At 50.7% G+C, this 20,032-nt stretch overlaps 1 protein-coding gene across 4 annotated transcripts in view; it reads right to left on the bottom strand.

The window, feature by feature from the left end:
* The window catches only part of GGTA1 (glycoprotein alpha-galactosyltransferase 1 (inactive)), a 54,980-nt gene that overhangs the window by 15,275 nt on the left and 19,673 nt on the right, over positions 1–20,032 (bottom strand). For 3 of the 4 annotated variants that reach the window (XM_035015907.1, XM_035015909.1, XM_035015910.1), the window contains exons 2-4: positions 10,724–10,844; positions 4,469–4,557; positions 151–186 (exon numbers count right to left, since the gene is read on the bottom strand). In XM_035015907.1, the coding sequence (XP_034871798.1) occupies positions 151–186; positions 4,469–4,548 (116 nt within the window). In that variant the 5' untranslated portion in view covers positions 4,549–4,557; positions 10,724–10,844. The remainder of the gene's footprint in view (positions 1–150; positions 187–4,468; positions 4,558–10,723; positions 10,845–20,032) is intronic. The other variant, XM_035015908.1, reaches the window with a different exon arrangement.

The following is a 20,032-nucleotide window of genomic DNA, read 5'->3' as shown; positions in this document are numbered from 1 at the left end:
CGGGTAGTCTAGATCCCTGGGAAACCACCCTTCCCCCCCAGCCCTTGACCAGGGCTCCACCACCCGCTGCCATGCTAAAAATAGACTGTAGGGGGTGCCAGACTGGACACAGGAGCCATCCCATAGATCTCTAAAATTCAAAGCACTTACTTTGAGTGATATATCCACAAGAAAGAGCCTTCTGGGCTGAAAGCAAATGAGAAATAAAAACATATCATGTTACTTTTAATTCTGAGAAAGCTATTTTGCAACTATTATCAGCGAAGCCCTGGGCTGAGCTGAAAGCCTGGGTTTTGACTACTCCTAGTTTTCTACTTTCCTTTTGATTATAGCCCATGGTATCAAGGGACTGGGAATTTTCACTTGTAGTCACGTCAGGGTTATTCAGAACAAGAGGTGGGAAAGAGGTCACTGGAGAATCTCAAACCTTAATTTAAAAAAAAAAAAAATGACAACAGCTCTCCATTGTCTAGGGGTGGTTTCACTGAGGGTGGGGCTCCACAGAGGGGTTCCCTTCTGCCACCTACTCAGGAACATCCCAGCTATCCTGCACCCAGGATTTATCTTCCCATAGAAAACAAAGCGATGGCCGCAGAACCTTCTATAGAGCAGTCTCAGAGAACATTTCTTAAGCTCATGAAGGCAGTGAGATGGTCTGTAGGCACCTACAAGGCTGGACCAGTGAATATATGACTCCTCCATTGAGCCATCTCTACTCATTCAGTTGATACTTGCTGAGCATGATTACATGCCAAGTGCCAGGGACACAGTGTTAGCTAAGACAGACACAGGTCCTATGTCTATGTATCCTTGTGGTCCACTCAATCTAGCAGGGAAGGCAGACCCTATTCCCATAACCACCCAGCAACGTGACCTCGAACTCCAAGAAGGGCTATTAAAAAAAAAAAAAAAAGCATAACTATAAGCACTTAACAGGAAGACCCAGAAGGCTTCCAGGAGGAGGGGGGATTTTTTTTAGCTGAGCTCTGAAACCGAGGAGGTGGAGGGGAGGAAGCACACTGACTTGAGAGGCATTTTGGGGGGTAAAGTGACAGGACTTGTCATACGGCGTTACTCCTCTGTTCTGTGCAGGGACGCTGTGCCTCAGTGCTAAGCCTTGCTTGGCCCCTTTTCCTCTCTGTGAATAAAGGGAGTACAACCTGGTAGGAAAAGTTCTAGACTTGAGCTCAGGCACCTCCCCTGGCTCAACCCCTGCCTGGCCCCAGCTCCCTCATCCCTGAAAAACACAAATGACTCACGGTTGTTTCAGACTCTGCCAATGCCCCTTAGCCTCTTACCCCGCCCCCAGCATTCTCCCCCTCTTGGGGGTGCGCATCTCTTTGTAGGAATAAAATGCATGCTCTCTCACTGCCTATGGTTTCTCCTGAGCCCAGAACTCATGGACCACAGTGTAAAATTTCTTGTTCCTCTACTGACTCTGACAATATTCATAACAGCAAATACTTGGCCAGGCGCTGTTCTGAGCAATTGACATATATTAGCTCACCGAACCCTCACAACAGCCCATGAAGTAGGTTCTACTCTTCCTCATCCTACAGAGGTGGAAACTGAGGCATGGAAGCATTAGGTGATTTGCCCAAGGTCATACTGCTAGTGAGAAGCAGAGCCAGTATTTGAACCTGGGGAATCTGACTCCAGATCCTACAAGAGGTGGAAGGGGGAGGGGAATGAGGAGGAGGGCATCCATCCCTCAGATGGCCACCTGGCACTCAGGGCACCAATTTCTAAATTCAGCTTTGCTATCTTGTTACCTCTCTTTACTAACCTCTCCTTCTGCCCCTCCTCACCCTCCTCTCTCAGAATCCTTCCACATCTCAACAGTCCCAGGGATACCCACTCTGCAGTGTATGATATTTCACACATATTCGTCCTTCAAGGCACAGCTCAAATGTCATCTCTTCTGTGCCTTTCTTGATACAATCCTAGCACAGTCCCTGGCACATAGTAGGTGCTCAATAAACAGCTGCAAATCAATGCAAAAAACAGATCCCTCTCCAAGCCAAACATAATCTCAGCCTCCTTAACTCTGCCAGTTCCTTTTCTCTACCCTGATATTCTTTCTCTACTTCTAGCATTGGTTATTTATATGCACGTCTTCCTGCTTCATCTAGATCATAACCCCTTGAGGGTAGGAGTTCTACTTGGCTCATGTTGTATTCCTAATCATTTGATGTGTTCCATTTAGTTATTTTTTTTTTTAAGATTTTTATTTATTTATTTGACAGTGAGAGAGGGAACACAAGCAGGCTGAGTAGGAGAGGGAGAGGGAGAAGCAGGCCTCCCGCCGAACAGAAGCCCAATGTGGGGCTCGATCCCAGGATCCCAGGATCATGACCTGAGCCGAAGGCAGCCACCCAACGACTGAGCCACCCAGGCACCCTCCATTTAGTTATTTTAAAATCCCTTTTAAGCTCAGGCCTGCCCACCTGTCTCAGGTTAGTGCCCTCAGCTCACCTCAAGCCATCACGTGGCCAATTCACGAGGTGGCAAAGGATCTGCTGCCTTATACGCCTCTTGCAGACATTCAATAGATTCCTCACATTGAAGAATGATGTGCCCGGAGTCTGGGTGCCAAACCATGGCCCCAAGGAGCAGCCAGAACCTGCTCCAGTTACTGGTCAGAGAGTGCCCAGCACTGCAAAATAACCCTCTTTATGGAAGGTCGGTGCCAAAATGCACACTTGGGCTTTTGGCTCCCATATTTTAATTTTGCGAACCGCCCCAAATTATGGAAGTACAACTCCGGCTCAGATTCAAAGCCGCAAGCTTAAACAATCAAGCATTCAGAGCTTGCGGGTTATCTGCACAAGCATCTCAACTCAGGGCAGGGACCTGAAGGAGTGCTGGTTCTTCTGTTGGGTGTCTTCCAACTGCTAAAGCTCTTCCTTCTATTTGTCAAAACCCCCTGTCCTATTCTGCCCTCTGGAGCAGATAAAGATGATGAAGAAGAAGATGATGATGATGATGATGATGATGATGATGATGATGGCAGTTAGCAATTAGTGAGTGCTTATTAAGTCCCAGGCATTGCCCTAATGTTTTATATACAGTAACTTATTTAATCCTCCCCACAACGTACCTATGAAACAGGTCCTATTATCACTCATTTTTAATGAGAGGGAAACTGAGGAACACAGTCACTGCGAGAGGGAAACTGAGGAACACAGTCACTGAGTAACTTGCCCAAAGTCACAGAGGAGGTAAGTGGTGGCAGAGGACCAGTTCCAGACAGCCTAGCTCCAGATTCCAGACTTTCCTCTACCCTCGAGTACCCAAGCGATGCCAGGCTCCCTGCACTCAACTCTGAATCCTCTCATCTTAGGCCTAAGTACCCCCAGTTTCCTCAATTCGAAAGCCATGGGTGTAGACCCCTTGAATTTGATCACACTCTAAGCTTGTCTTGATTTTGTGAAAATGAGTTGTTCAGAATGAAACAGAATAATGGTCCAGAAGCCATTAGATCTATGCTGTACTCTGGGGAATAATAGCTCCCATATTCTGGGGAGTCCTCCTCCTACAGATGTACTTAAAGGCACAGGACCTTGTTTAGTAGCCAAGATGGTCCTGCTGGCTCATCAAATCTTAGAATTTAAGAATTGAAAGAATTCAAATGTTAATCCAGGCTGTCATCTTTAACTTGGGGGCTACTAAAGCACTCCACCATGAAAACAGTAGTGGTGCCCAGACAGCTCTTCCTGCCCAGAGCTGTATCGTGGACTTTTTGGATCAAGGCTGAGCTGTCCCAGTGCCTCTTAAGTAAAAGGCATCCTGAATTTTTGTAGCTGTTTGCAGAGACTTCTTTCTGTCGGGAGTCTCTCCAGCTGGAACCTCTGAGACACTGTCTTTTCCCAAAGCACAGAAACACATATATTTGCGGTGAATCCACGGATGAATCTGAAAACCCAGGAATGTTTAATTCATTCTGCTTTCCAGAGTTAAAAAGCAAAACAAAACAAAACACCTCCAAGCATTGTAGCCAGGCACAAATGAATCACCAGCCACTCGGAGTGGATTTTACAGCAAAAGTCAACAACTGTGAGTTGCTCCTTTAAACCCTGAAAGTATTTTAGAATTGCAAAATTCAGAGTGGAATTCTCATGGAATTCCTGTCTGAGATCTCTTAAGGTAATTCTCAGAGCTCATCATACAAATCATCTAAAGTCACATTTTGGGTTTAATACGGCCTCGCTGTTTCTGGATATAGCCTAGCCAGAACGGAAAGGTTATAAAAATCAGAACATTAGGAACGTAGCAGGAAGGAAGATAATTTAGCCAGAAGGTACTTGGAGATCTAATGATTTTAAATATAGTCCAGGGCTCAGAGACACGGGAAGGGTGGAATCTCCTCTTCATTGTTTCAGTTAATCTCAATTTCAACTTCAACCTAGTGACTTAGCCAATAACTAGGAGATTCAAGTCAAAGGTGGACACCGCGCTCCCCAATTACCTGTGGATATATTCCCAAAACACAACAATTACAGTGGAGACAACCAGCATTGACAGAATCACTTTTCCTTTGACATTCATTATTTTCTCCTGGGGAAACAAAAAAGGAGAAAGGAAAAAATAGATTAAATAAATTCAAGGTGAGATATGGTTTCTAAGCAAGGCTTCCACCCTCTAAGGGGAAACGTTTATAAATATTTAACTAGAGCTAAGGAGCATGTTCTACCTTAAATTGAGCAGGCTTGCAATAGCAAATTAGGCTAACTTAATGAATTGACCCGCCTCCCCGGTGCGGAAGGATGCTAAGGCCACTTTGGCGCTCAGAGGGGAAATGTATTCACCAACCACAGGATCCCCCGTGGACTTGGGTGGGTGAGGGCGTAGCTATAAATGATTCCCACGGGCTTCAGCTGCCTTCCAACTCAGATTGTGGGTTCGGAACCATCCCTTCCCCAGCTCTGCTGCCTTTGATATATGACCACACGTCCCATCCTCAAAGGGGAAGATGACCCTGGTCCCTTAAAGTCTAGGCTCACCCACTTCTCAGCCTCACCTAGCCTTTCCCCACCACGCCCACAGGCAATCAATCAATCAATTAGTCGGCACACATAACTATGTCTTGATTGCTGCATGAGTTGTGGTTTGAAGAGGAACAGGGTGCTGGATGGGGAATAACAGGTTAGGAAGTACTTTAATTCGAGTGGTCAGGGAAGGCCTCTCGCTGGGGAGGTGACAAAAGCTTCCCAAGGGATGAAGACAGGATGCAAAAGGATGAGAAGTACAAAAAAAGTCCTACATTTGGGAGCAAAAAGATCTAGATCGGGACTGTGGCCGCCTCTCATAACGATGAGATGTCTTCACTCCCAGAGAAGTGTGGATCTGGGCGCCAGCGTGGACGCACACGGAGCTGGGGAGCCCTGACCTTGGGGCAGGTCCTCGGGTCCTCATGCACAGCTCCGAAAACCTCTGAGAACCAAAAGTCTTTTTATAATTCCATTGGCCTCAGGGCCCTGAGAGGAGGCTCTCCATAATCTTTATCCCACTTAGTGAGACTGTTTAAACGTTTCTTTGCATCAACACTGAGGTATTTTATTAAGCGACGCTGCTGCACTGGGGTGTTGCCTGATACGTGATCTATTATCCACACCCCAAAATTCTGAATTCCAACATATCTGGCCTTAGGGTTTCACAAAAGGGATTGTGGATCTCTAATTGAATTGGTTTCCTCATCTTTAAAATGCGGATGAAAATGTTGATGACAAGAGACAGTATCCACAAAATGCTTCTCATTGTGCCTGGCACTGTATAAATGCTCCCCCAAAATGCTAGTTCATAAAATGCACCATGGGGGGGCCCCAATGAGACAGCACCATGCCCGGTACTTAGCAAGTGCTCGAAACAAATGTGAAGAAAAAGAGTAAGACTGTGTTGTTAAACAATGAAGTGCAAATAAATGCAAATTAGGGACTCTCAAGGTTTCTCCATCTGTTCCCTGCCAAAGCCTGATGGAGAGCTCCTCGGAAGTGGGATGCAAGTGGGCTTTCTCTGATCAAGCCCAAGCCCGGTTGGGCCCCGCTACCAACACCCTGTGTGTGTGGAGGAGGGGACAACACGGCCAAGAGCATCCAGAGCTCCACCAGCTCCACCTGCTGAGGATCCCACACAAATTGTTTTCCAGTGACTCCCAAACTCTCAGGGTGGAGAAGGATCACTGACACACCTGGCAGAAGCCCAAATCAGACACACCTCCCCATCACCTCTCCAAATATGTGTATACTTTTTTAATTCCAGAAACTAGCATCAGAGGCAACTCTGGAAGCCCGTTGCTTTCTAAGCTTCATAGATGGCTTGAACCTGATAATGGCCAGTCATCCCTCTTGCTGGAGACTGGCAACCAGAAGCTGCTCCAGGGAGCCAATACTGGGTCTTTCTGTGAGGCACTAGAACTGGATGTATCCGCGCCTCCCGGAATCTGGGATCCAAGTCCCTGGGGGAAGGAAGGCTTGGCAGGGTGGCCAACTGATCTTTTAAGACATGTTCATTTTTCTCTCTGCACCAAAATGAGGCATTTGGCAGTCGACGTGGTCTCCGAGTCCTTCTTTTAGGTTTCTGTCTCAGAATTTTCAAAACTGGATAATTCTGAAAATTAGTGGTTGGCTCTCTTCCCCACCAAGAAGGAAATGTGGGATTGCTTCTGAATTCCTTCCTTTAAGGGGTAGAGCACAGAACTGGGCCCTGCTGAAAACTGCTGCCCTATCTCACATGGGGAAGCGTGACTCCAGGTCCCCTGGGCACCACCCTTCGAAAGATTCGGCCAGGTCCGGTTCCACCGAATCCCCCCCACCATCTCCCAGGCCCTCTTGTCACACTTGTGATTTTTTCCCTGAAACCGTCCAACCCCATGCGCGGGCTACCCCTGGGCTCCTCGTAGAGCACGGCCCTCGCAATGGTTCCCATGTGAAGTGTCAGACGGATTTCTCCATGTGGCCCGTAAATTAATTCTTCCCTACCCACCCCCATCCTGTCCCACACAGAACAACACATACACACACACATCCTTCAGAGAATCTCTGGAGTTCCACCCCACTGGGGCTAAGTCAAAGTATTCCTTCCAAACTGAATTCCTCTCTGGAAGGAATTCTGGTGGACCGTGTTTTCTCCATCTTGTGTCAGGGGAAAAGGTGAACATCTCAGCTGAGTAACAGAGCACTCAGAGGCTCTGGAAAAGCCATTATCTCAGGAGGAATCAGGCAGAGGGAAACAGACCTTCCCCCAGGCTAAAGAACCTCCTCTCTGCCTCTGATTCCTCCCCCAAACCCGGGGAACCCAGCCGCATCCTCCCCGAGAGGCTGACCCCCGCTAGCCTTCGTCGCTTCTGGACTATTGCACTCAATCAAGAGACTTGAAAAGGCTACAGGTCAGGTAGTGACAAGTGTTGCAAAGGAAAACAATGCAGGGGAGGGGGCAGGGGAGGGCACAGGAACCAACTGGGTGTTCATGACCTTGGGCAAAACCCTCTTTAGCCCTCCACATCCTCCACGGTAATGTTTAGACCCAGCATTCCGGGTGGAAACTAGACCACGAAGACTCTGAAGTCAGCACTCCTGGACACACGCCTTGAGCAAGTACTCAGAGCCTCTATTCACACGTACAGAATGGTGCTAAACATCCCCCTCCAGGGTTCTTGAGGAAGGACTGAAGGAGATGGCGTCTATGAAGCACATTGTGCCTGGTGGTCAGCAAATGCTCCACAGATGGCAGCCATCATGATGATGATGCTGTTTCACAGGCCAGTTTTGGAAATTCATGGCTCTGAAGTCGAGCTGTGACTTTATCTGAGAAAGGAGTCTGGGTCCTCTTGGGTTGCACCACACAGAAGAGTCTGGGTGAACCCACCCCACACCCTAATCGGCGACCGTATGACAGCTCCCCACCCCCCACTGCCCCCAGCTCAGGACCCAGCTACTCAGCACGTTTGCCCCCACTGCCCGGTGCTCACGGTGGGCAGGCGAGGAAGGTGAGGTTCCTGTGTGTCGCAGACCTCCAGGTGGGCCCCAGCTCCCACACAAAGCCGGATTTGTAAACCAGGGTCACGAGTTTCTCTGGCCTCAGTCTCCCCGTCTGTGAAGCAAGTTCTGTGGACCTAACTTTCCACGACCGTCTTTCCTGATGGACCCAGGACTTGGAAGAGAAATCAAGCAGAGGGATAAAAGCCTCATTCTAAAAGGGCAGCTCACTTAGACACACGGGGAGCTCCTGCTGCCATGGCCCACGGGGATTCTTTGACATGACGACAGAATGGCGGGAGCACCAACCAGCCTGCATTGAGTGGTGGGAGCACCAACCAGCCTGCATTGAGAGGTGGGAGCACCAACCAGCATGCATTGAGTGCAGAGGCTGACTTACCCAGAAGCTAATGAAACTAGTCCCCCTTGCAAGCCAGGGCCTGATCATTAGGGTGGGGAGTGGTCAGGAAGGCCCATATGTTTCCTGAGGCAAGGAGTGCTGCCCCTGTCTGGAGGGGGATCATTCCAGCCTTGAGGGCTGTCCTGGGGCTGCAGGTGGGGCCCAGGGAATGACCCCACTCCCTGCACGTCAACCTCGGTCCCAGTAACAACCTGCCCCAGGTGGACCTGGTTGAGCACCCAGGAACCTCCCACTTGGGTCCCAAGGGGAAGGACTTGACTCAGATGCTGCTCTGCACCCTGCTCAGGGGTCATGGTGATCCAAGCTTCAGAGCCACCTCGTAACCCACCCCTAACTGCTCCAGGGTCAAAGAGCTGGGTCTTCTGAGGGAGAAACAGCCAAGAGATTTACAGATGTGGCACCACCAATACTAAGCTGTGAAGCTGGAAGAAACATTTCTAAACGCTCCTTAACAAAAAGCAATGTTGGTTAACCACGCCAGAGGCCAAATGGATTCATTCTTTGTCTCTATCGAAAATGATACTGCAAAATCGTTGTCAGATAAAGAGGTAGTCCAAGACTATGCAGAGTATGACAGATGCATTAGGCAACTAAGTCAGACTAACTGTCTTTATATGATTTTCACATTGTTTTATTATGATGTTGTTTCCTGGATTTAGTCCTATTTGAAATATTTGTCAGTGTTATTTGCTACGTTCTCTCTTCTCATATTCTAACCTTCACTTCCATGCTAATATAGTATTGACAACTCTGTGTTCTTTTTCTTGAAGAGGGCTCTGAAAATGGAATAAGCTCCAGGCCCTTCAACACTTGGATGCTCCCCAACTGAACTAGGCCAGGCCCTGGGCCAAATGCTTTACCAGTAGTCTCTCAGCTGCGTCTCACAATGACCCTGTGAAGTCACTCTAGCATCATCCTCTTTTTTTTTTTTTTTTAAAGATTTTATTTATTTATTTGACAGAGAGAGAGCACAAGTAGGCAGAGTGGCAGGCAGATGGAGAGGGAGAAACAGGCTCTCCGCCGAGCAGGGAGCCAGACGCGGGGCTCGATCCCAAGACCCCAGGATCATGACCCAAGCCGAAGGCAGCCGCCTAACGGACTGAGCCACCTAGGCGCCCCAATCCTCGTTTTAAAGATAGGAAAATGGAGGCTCAGAAAGGTTAAGTAACTTGCCCATTGTCACGCATGGGCATAAAGTGGTGGAGATGGGCTTCAGGTCCAGGGAGTTGGGCTCCAGTGTCCACCCTTTTAACCACTCTTTCCTCTATAAGCCTGAAGGCTTATCCACGGACTAACCACCTGGGGCTCTCTGACACATCTGCTCATTTTGTCTCTCTTGATTATCACATGATAATCACTTGGGTCACAACTGACCCGCAGCCGGCCACTCACAGGCCGGACTCACTGACGGCGCTGGCTTCTCCTTGGACCAGCTGGTGAGCCCGGGCTCCATTTCCAGGTGCCTCACCCACTCCACCTCGTTCACCCCTAGCTGAGGAAACAGCCTGAACGCAGACTGAGGTCACCGCGCTCACCCAGAGGGGGAGTGTGAAAAGGAGACCCTCTGCCTCCCAGGCCCAGCTCTCGGAAGAGGATGGTGCCCAGAGTGGGGGCGGGGAGGAGGGGAGAACCACTTGATCCGAAAACCCCGCTGCAATGGGGGGTGTTCCAGGGAAACGCTCCCCATTGGAAGAAACATGGGACAATCTGTGGGGGTAAAAAAAAAAAAAAAAGCATAGGGAAGGCTGTTTCCAGTGATGTTTTCCATTATGAGGCTTAGAGGAAAGGAAGAGTCAGGTCTCAGACTAAACACACGACTAATTGTCGCTCCAGCCCTCACAAACGGAACAACCTGTTCTCCGAAGTCCCTCTCGTGGTGCCTTCTCCTGAATCCCCTTGAGGAACTCTAAAGCCTGGATCCAGCCAGCTCTTCCTTGCCGACCGGCCCAGGAGTCTCCCGAGAGAAATACGGTAAATGGAGTGTCTGCATTGCCCTGGGAGGGCTCTGGGTCCACCCACGACACCAGCCCCCGCCCTCCGGCCTCCACTAGAGAGAAAAGCCCAGGCCGCAGCCCCCGTGAGGTCCTGCCAGGGGCAGCAAAAGAAAGCAGAAGTTACAGTGAAGTCCCTGAGCCAGCATCCCACCGGCTCCTGCTTCTAGAGCCGGGAGAGAAGGACTTCGTCTTCTTCCGGGACTACTAGGGGCACCAGCAAGAGGCTAAGGGGAGAGCGAGTTTCCTCCCCCAGGTGGGTCCATGCTGAAGCCTGCTCGCACCTCCCCCGGTGACCCCGACAAGGCAGAAGTCCTTCATTTCAACATTTCACATACCTCATCGTCTGCTTCTCTCCCCGCAGAGTAAAAGGCAAAACAACAAAGTTCTACTGAGCTCCGCTCTGCAGGAGGAGGCAGGGCTGGGAGGAAGGGAAGGTGCTCTGCTGCCTTCCAACTCCTGTCAAAAGAATAAACAGCTGTTTCAGGAAGAGGGGGGTAGACAGATCCCACAGCAGCCAGGGGCTTTGTTCCTTGCTGGCCCAGGGAAATGGGCTGTTTATCAGGCCTTGACTCAGAGCTACATGCCAAGGCAGAGATGTTTCTCTCTGGGCCCACGAGTGGCCGGGCCTCCCTCACCCAGCGGAACTAGGCCTGGTGTTGGAGGAGAGAAGACCACCACCCTTGAGAGGGACCCACAGGCCACCCACGTCACCCACTCCTTGGCAAAAATGGGAACTGTTCTGAGACCAAACGTCCCCCAGTGACTACTATAAGGAACAGCCAATGGAGAGGTTAAAAAATATATATATATTCAGGGGTGGGTGGGCGAAGGGGAGTCCTCAAGACTTCTGTCGAAATGCTACCGAGACGGCCCCCAAGGTTAAGCCTCTCCTCCACATCTTTTGAACTTCGGAAGTTGTTTTGTTTGAACGCTATTTTTATAGAATGTTATGAGATCTCCCGCATCGAAAACTGAGCTATAAGAACTTTAAAAGGTCACTGAGGCCCAACCCTGCTCTTTGGCTGAATAATGCTTAACCCTTCCCACACCCACCTCCTGCTCCTAAAATAGAATTTTCCAGCTGGAAAGGACCTTAGAGCAGTGGATTTTCAAACGTTGAAACAGCTAAAACTTTTATTAAAAAAAAAAAAACCCACAGGAAGTCATTCTCAGAACTCCACCATACAAAACAGAGCACACAGAGTGCTTTGGCTGAGGCAGGGAAATGAAGCTCAAAGCCCCCCCGGAACCTCCCCCACCCTGATTCCAGCCCTCCCGAGGGGCCCCACATGGCTCCTGGGAGGACATTCTGGAAACCCCAGACTTGGGAGAGGGGACCAAAGTCCAGGAGCCCCGTCAGGGGATGCCTAATCCAGCCTCTTACTGCTGTTCTGAACAAAATTTCACACCCCCTCCTCTGGGGGCACAAGCTGGTTGGCTACAGTGTTTTGGGGTCTGGAAGTCCCGACAACGTGCTTAAATCTAGGAAAGCTGAACAAAGGTGTGCCTTGCAACCCAGTCATCGTGTTCTAGGTCTGGACGCAAAAGAAAATGCCCGTAAGCTCATCAAGAAACACAGACTGGAACGTTCATAGCACAGCAAAAACTGGAAACAGCCCCAAAGCCCATCCTCAGAGCAGCTCAGTCCTGTGCTAGAGTGTGCGCTTCCACACAACAACGAGACTGAGCCAGCTATCAACATGATGACTCTCGCACACGTAATGCCGAGAGAAAGAAGCCCTGGGTGAGTCCGTTTATTTAAAGTTCCAAAACAGGGCGCCTGGGTGGCTCAGTTGGTTAAGCGACTGCCTTCGGCTCAGGTCATGATCCTGGAGTCCCGGGATCGAGTCCCGCATCGGGCTCCCTGCTCGGCGGGGAGTCTGCTTCTCCCTCTGACCCTCCCCCCTCTCATGCTCTATCTCATTGTCTCTCTCAAATAAATAAATAAAATCTTAAAAAAATATATAAAATAAAGTTCCAAAACAGGCAAAACCAATCTGTGGTGCTAGAAGTTAGGATGGGGGTGGCTGAGACTCAGAAGGGGCTCAGAGGAGTTCCCATGGGGCTGGTCCCGTTGCTTCTTAGGCTGGGTAACGGTTACGCAGGTGTGTCCGCTTTGTGAAAATTTGTCTCGAATGTGCCTTTTCCATGCAAGTTTTAAGAACAAGAGTGAACAGGGGTGCCTGGGTGGCTCAGTTGGTTGGTTGGGCGACTGCCTTCGGCTCAGGTCATGATCCTGGAGTCCCGGGATTGAGTCCCGCATCGGGCTTCCTGCTCAGCGGGGAGTCTGCTTCTCCCTCTCCCGCTCCCCCCTCTTGTGCTCTTTCTCTCTCTCACTCACTCTCTCTCTCTCAAATAAATAAAATCTTTAAAAAAAAAAAAAAAAGAACAAGAGTGAACAGAAAACTTTCTTCTGAAAGCTGCCTTCTCTTGGACATGGTCTTCCCCTGCCCCTGGCTTGAGGGCCACAGGACCATAGGCAGGCCCTACTTTTTCTTTCTTTTGGGTTCCCCGCCCCAATACCAAGCACCACTCTCAAAACAAAGGAGTACATACTTCTGGTCACTCCTGAATTGAGAGACTGAGAACTAGCAAATGAGCCTCAGGCCGTGTAGCTGTGCTGATCGAAGAAGGCCAAAGACCACCCAGGGAAGAGCTTGGACCGGGCCTGGCCAGGCTGCCTAACCTCATCATTCGTCGTCACCAGGGCCCGCCCAGTCCTGGCCGCCCATGGATCTCTGAGCTAGCCGCCAGCATGCGGTACCTGTCCGCTGGCCACATCTCGAAGCGGAGGACTGCAGGGCCTCAGAGTTATGGCCAAGGTGGCTGCAGCCCAGGTGTGGGAAGGCCTGGCCTTGCATCCAAGACCACATCTGGCAGGGAAAAATGAAGGTCAAGATCCCACCCTGATCACCTCTGCAGAGTGTGAGGACTAAGTGTCCGTGGCAAAGAACCCTACAGACCAAATGTTTATGGGCTGTCAGTGTTTGTTTCATCGGAAACTTGTTTAGGGCAATCACAGAAGACATTCTTGCTTGTGTGTGACAGAGCAAATTGGGTTACATGAAGTACACTCTCCTTCAACTTTGCTTAAGTGTCACCTCGTTGGGGAGAAATTCCCAGATTTAGAATGACTTTCTTTTTGTAGGCTCCTTATTCATCTTTTTTTTTTTTTTTTAAGATTTTATTTATTGGACAGAGAGAGAGAGCGAGCACAAGCAGGGGGAGCTGCAGAGGGATAAGGAGAAGCGAAGCAGACTCCCCACTGAGCAGGGAGCCTGATGTGGGCTCGATCCCAGGACCCTGGGATCATGACCCGAGCTGAAGGCAGATGCTTAACCGACTGAGCCACCTAGGCACCCCCTTATTTATCTCTTAAATATCTTTCTTCTACCAGAATGTCAACTCTATGGGCAGATACTTTCATACGTCTTGTACCAAAGTAAAACATCAGCTGATGTTCCGAGCATCTTTATAGGTTACAACGCATGCCTAGCGTGGTGCTTGGCACCTGTGCGTTCGATAAATGTTAACTATTCTAGGGCGCCTGGGTGGCTCAGTTGGTTGAGCGACTGCCTTCGGCTCAGGTCATGATCCTGGAGTCCCTGGATCGAGTCCTGCATCGGGCTCCCTGCTCGGCGGGGAGTCTGCTTCTCCCTCTGACCCTCCCCCCTCTCATGTGCTCTCTCTCATTCTCTCTCTCTCAAATAAATAAATAAAATCTTAAAAAAAAAAATGTTAACTATTCTAAAAAATGGATGGCAATAAGAGTAAGAGCCATACTAGCAGTGAGCAGTGGGATGAAGGGAGCGAGGCAGAGATGAGTGTAGTCCATGCTGCTCCAGGTGTGGACCCTGCGGTGTCCAGTGTGGGCCCAGGGTGAGTGTCTGCACGAGGAGTCTGGTGATGCGGACGCTCGCTGACATTTGCAAGCTCTGCTCTGGGCTGGTGCCCAGGTTTCTGGGTGAAGTAGCAGAGTGGAATAGTATTGCTGCTACTGAAGAATGCGGTGTAAGGGCTGGGAGTGGGGGGAGTTGGTGAGTTCTGTCCTAGATGTGTTGAGTTCAAAGAACCTGCTGGAGCCAGCGCAGCAGTGGCGTCCTAGAGAGAGCGAGGCCCGGAGGAGTCTAGTTTGGGAGTTGCCAGCATGCGGGCAAGAGCGGGCAGGTCTGCTGGGTGCTGAGGCAGAGAAGCATAGAGGGCAAAGCGGGGCGTCCCTAACAGGCACCGCCCTGAAACCAGGGGGGCACCGCTAAGAGGCAGCAGGGGGTGGGGAGCCAGGAACTAAAGGAATCGCGACAGCCGGGGAGGACCCCGTGCAGCCAAGACCGCCGTGTGAGGGCTGAGAGCAGAGTCCGGTGAGGCCCTCCGGATCCCTCTGGATTCCCAGCTGGGGGCCACGCTCTCATCTGGCCCCCTCGGGGCCCCCTGGCCGCTGCAAGAGAGGAGAAGGCCACACACATGTGCCTGGGCAAGGTTGCTGCCGTCTTGAGAATCGCAAGGAGCGCCAGGCGTGGAGGTGTGGCAGCAGACAGAGGTTCTGGTCCTGGCTCTGCGTCCCACACTGCAGGCAACTCCCTGCATGTGCGGGGTTGTTTCTCACGCTCCCCCCAACCCTCCACCACCTGGCAGATGAAAAGCTCGGGCTAGTGTCTCCTGCTCTGCACTGCATCCCAGCTCTGGGGGGTCACGGCACCCCTCCAGCCCAGCCACAGACTCTGGCTGCAGACCCCTGCAGAGGAGCTGTTGGGGCTTTCAGAGCCCTAGGCCGTGATAAGGCTCCCAAGACCAGAGACAGAAGGGGAGGCGCCAGCCTTTGGCTGGAGGAAGGGCACTGTGGGTGGGGTGGGGGTGGGGGGCACAGAGCCAACAGGTGTGCCTAATCCAAGGCTTTATCTGGCTGAGATCAGAACCACTGAGAGGCAAGTTCTAAGCAGCCTTCTCCTCCCTCAGCCATGGTGGGAGGCCCTGGAACCAGCAAGGGAGCCTCACATGGGGAGAGAAGGCTGGCCTCTGCCTGGGTCCTGTTCTGCCTCCCAGAGGCAGAGCCTGTCTCTCAAGGGACCGGCTCCCAGTCCCAGCCTCGTTGCCCCTGTGTGTTCCCCTGGCTGGCTGACGTCTGCCAGGTGACATGAGAGCAATAAACAAGTCACTCTCATCCGCAGGAGTTCAAGTCCCTCTGTCAACGCTCCCAGTGTCTTGCTAACCAGCCTACCTCCCAAAGGTTTTCACCCATTTACAGCATCCACGCCAGACAGCTTCTGCTTGAAGGCTTCTAGTGATGGGGAACTTCTAGACTTTTCTCTCTTTTTTTAAAGATTCTATTTATTTATTTGAGAGAGAGAGAGAGTGCAGAAGAAGGGGGGAGGGGCAAAGAGGGAGGGAGAAGCAGGCTCCCCACTGAGCAGGGAGCCCCACACTGGGCTCAATCCCAAGACCCCGAGATCATGACCTGAGCCGAAGGCAGACACTTAACCGACGGAGCCACCCAGGCGTCCCACCTCTAGACTTTTCTGATGGTTTAAGGCACATCTTTTCAGTATGGAACTGATTTCTGATCTCTGCTTCCTAGAACATTATTAATATCGATAAAGGCTACCATTCATTTGCATATGCCATTTCATTTGATCCTTACTCTGATCAGAGACGATGCTCTCCATTTCCCAGGCAGGGAACCGAGGCTCAGAGGTTAAGTAACACGGACAAGATCACTCTACCTCCAATAAGCCCTCCGTGTCCACGTACAAGATCACTCTACCTCCAATAAGCTCTCTGTGTCCACAGAGCTGTGCCTTCCCCAGTGAAGCTCCTCGGAGACAGGGCCCCAGACTCTTTCCTCTGCAAACAAAACACCATCTTCAGCAAAGCCATGCCCACCAGTGTTTACTCCAGCAATACACATATGGAGGGCATTTCCTCAGTACCGGGGACCGTGCTGGGACGGGGCCACACACGGCCTGAATCAGACCCCCTGCCTGCACTTTTCAAGTCCACGTCCGGTGAGAGGAATGTGTGCACCTACAAATGCCAAATGCTGTTTACGGACGTCAGTTCCTGCTCCTGCCATCAGGCTACCCAGGCTGGCCTTGGCACAGAGCCGGGCCGTCCGTGCACGCGCCCACTGGCAGACAGAAGTTAGCACTCCTCTCTCCCTTGGGGTCTGTCTCCTGTTCCTTCATTTTTTACCACCCTCCTGTCTCTGTTACTTGTGTTTTGCCTTTCTACAGTCTTTGCCTTTGCCTGGTGTCGTCAGTCAGAAAGGCCCTATAAAATCAGGGTGACCATACAAACTGCTTTCCCTAGGTCAGTTCTGGTTTACGTGTGTTGTGTGGCAGTTAACAGGTTATGGTCTAGAGCCCTCTTTCACTTTCAAAGGTGTGCCAGTCTGGAGGGTAAATCATAGGGTTACTCTATGTAGAAACGGTTCCATAAAATAAAGGGAATTGAATGACGTCCTCCTCAAGATCCTTTCCAGCTGGAATCCAGGGCTTGTGTTCACCACCTGCGGGTCCCTTAGGATCCCCCTCTCCAGCATCCAGAGTCTTTCCTACAACTGCTCAGAGGTGGTGCAAGCCCAGCCCCTCCAGATGCATTTCTGCTCCACCGCTGACCTCCACCTGTCCCCCTTAGTACCTTGGCTGGGCGTATCTCTGCTCTCCCTGCTTCCTCTGTGCAGGCTAGGAGGTATTCAAAGGCTAAGAATTTACTGGGAAGGGCGCCTGGGTGGCTCAGTCATTTAAGCATCTGCCTTTGGCTCAGGTCATGATCCCAGGGTCCTGGGATGGAGTCCCACGTCCAGCTCCCCGCTCAATGGGGAGCCTGCTTCTCCCTCTCCCTCTGCCTCTCCTCTGCTGGTTCTCTCTCTCTCATGCCCATTCTCCCTCTCTCTCTCAAATAAATAAATAAAATATTTCTAAAAAAATTTTTCCTGGAAAATCCTGAGGTTGTCTTGTTTCCCCCCCACACACTAGGTTTTCCTACATCTCTTGTAATAAATTGACTCTTGTAATAGCTTGACAACAAATTGACTTCCAAGAACTAATCTCTAAAGATGAGGTTCCAGGAATCCTAGCCGTAAGTTAAAAAAAACAAAACAAAACACCTCTTAATTGAGATCACAATGGAGATGGCTTTAATTCTCCTGTTCTTGGAATGAGACAGGCCTGGATTCAAATCCCAGGCCCCCCTACTTTCTTGCTGTTCCGACCTTGGGTAACTAAGTCACTCCACACTCTGTGAGCCTCAGTTTACTCATCCATAAAGCAGGGATGGTAATTTCTTATTCCTTGAGCTGTTGAAAGGATGGACAATAACATCTGTAAAGCTCCCAGTCCCTTGCAGGTACTCAGGAAAAAGGACCCAGCATGATCAACACAGGTGTCTGAGGGACAAGCACTGTTCCGCCGCATCTCAGTGGCAGGACGGCATGGCACGGAGCTTACAGCCTGGCTTGGAGGCAACAGGTCTGGCACTGACGAAATGCGTGACCTTGGGCAAATCACGTGAGCTTCCTGACACCTGGTTTCTCTCCTCTGTAAGATGAGAGCAACAACGCCTTTCTCTTCAACCATGGTGAATGAGAGGGTGCCCATAAGGTGCTTGGCACAGGGCCTGATATTGGAACAAGTGCCCAATGGCAGCTACTTAATTTCCTTTTTTTTTTTTTTAAGATTTTATTTATTTGACAGAGAGAGAGACAGCGAGAGCAGGAACACAAGCAGGGGGAGTGGGAGAGGGAGAAGCAGGCTTCCCGCCGAGCAGGGAGCCCGATGTGGGACTCGATCCCAGGACCCTGGGATCATGACCTGAGCTGAAGGCAGACGCTTAACGACTGAGCCACCCAGGCGCCCAGCTACTTAATTCCTAATAATGATTGTTCCAGAACTCTCCACCTCACAGGCTCCAGCATCACCTGCTCTGTGTTCCCAATAAGTCCACATGTTCCCGTGTCCTAAAAACAACCAGCCCATCCTTTGGATGGGGCATTTTCAAATCCTCCCACCTGCTGGAGCCTCCCTAGCCCGTGAGTCAGGGTGAGTTCTGCTCTTTCCACTGGCAGAGGAATCTGGGGACTTGCCCAAGGTGACTCAACTTGGACTGGAAGCTGGGTCTGGGTGGAGGCAAGAGTTTCTCCAACCTGCTTCTGGCCCATAGGAGGTCTGAAAGTCACTGATTCAGTCAAAGTTGAAGGGAATGATGTATTCCCTGGCTTGTTCGTTCATTAAGTAAGTATTGATTGTCAATATTGGCACCTATCATGTGCCAGACACTGCTCAGCCCACTAGGTCTACAAAGATTAGCCAACATGACCTCGCTCTCGTGGAGCTCTGATGAGAAGCTGAGCCCAGAATCCAACTATCACGCCACCAAATGCATTCCGTGATTGAGGTGAATGTCCTGAGACAGAAAAAGACAAAGGAGCCCCGCCAACGTTCAGTCACTCCCTGACTCTGAGCTCCACGGATTTCTGGAGGAATCGGACAACAGTCTCACATGCCACTTCCCCGTGTGGCTGCAGGAACATCCTTACTACCCAAGGTCACTCTACCCTCAAGCATGCCCCCCATCTTCTGAGCTGCTGCATTTTATAGATGAGAACACTGAGGCCACGAGGAAGGCAAATGACTGATCCAGGGCCACCTGGCAATGACCTGAGGAGACCAGGGCTGCTACCCAGGTGTCTGGCATCTCTCCAGGACGAGATGCCTCTAAACCACAGCACAGGAAATCAAAGGCCTCAGGGAGGGGCTGGAGGCTGCAGTCAACAGTCTTCCCAAGTTTCCTTATTTGTGGCCAAGAAAACTCCAGAAGCCTCTGCCAGGGATGGCCACATCACTGTTCTTCCCTTCCCCTGGCCCCACTGCTCTTGAACGATTTGGGGATGCCAATGGTGGGCTTTCTGACATGAGCACAGAAATGTCACTGGGAAATGGTGAGCACGGATGGGCTGACGCTAAGGGAGGCATCCAATTCAGAAAAAAAAAAATCCTCACTCAAGTATAAACATAAAACAGCTCAGAAATGGAGCAGAAACACCTGAATACGAGCTCCACTGAGGACACATCACACGAGTCTGTTACGAAGATGTGGCGTGAAAGCCACAATTTGACCCCTTGGCCTTGGCCTTGGTCTTGGTCAGGAGCTTAGGGCCTCGAGCTCTGAGGAGGTACGTCACCTGCCCTCCTCACGGCTCTGTTCTCCACTGAGCTTCTGCTCTCGTCTGCTCAGCGCTGGGGCTGAGGTGGCTTTGGGGTTTCTGCCCTGGGTGTAGTTTCCTAACACTCACAATGGAAAGTCCATAGGCTGTTCCATCGGCACCACCCAGGCTGCTTAGCTCAGCGAGGCACAGAAGGGAATGACCCACTGAGGTCTCACTAATGCTGTTCCACCAAATATTTCCAGCTCTCTACCTTCATTGTAGGATTTCATTTCCTGGTCCCCTTGTGGTTGGGGACTAGTGACTTAGTCTGACCAATATGATAAGAGTGGGCCATTCAATTGCTAGGGCAGGACCCTCAAGGGCTCTCTTTCCTTGTGCCATGGAGTACATTCAAGAAGGCGTTCCAGCAGCCTGGTTCCTTGAGTGAGGGACACAGCCACCAGCTGACCCCGGATGCCCATATTAATTAGAGAAGGAAATAAAC

The sequence above is a fragment of the Mirounga leonina genome, unplaced genomic scaffold (genome assembly GCF_011800145.1).
Source record: "Mirounga leonina isolate KUSES-001 unplaced genomic scaffold, KU_Mleo_1.0 Mir_170, whole genome shotgun sequence".
NCBI lineage: Eukaryota > Metazoa > Chordata > Mammalia > Carnivora > Phocidae > Mirounga > Mirounga leonina.
The sequence above is the reverse complement of the archived record's forward strand: the minus strand, read 5'-3'. Positions and strand labels throughout refer to the sequence as shown.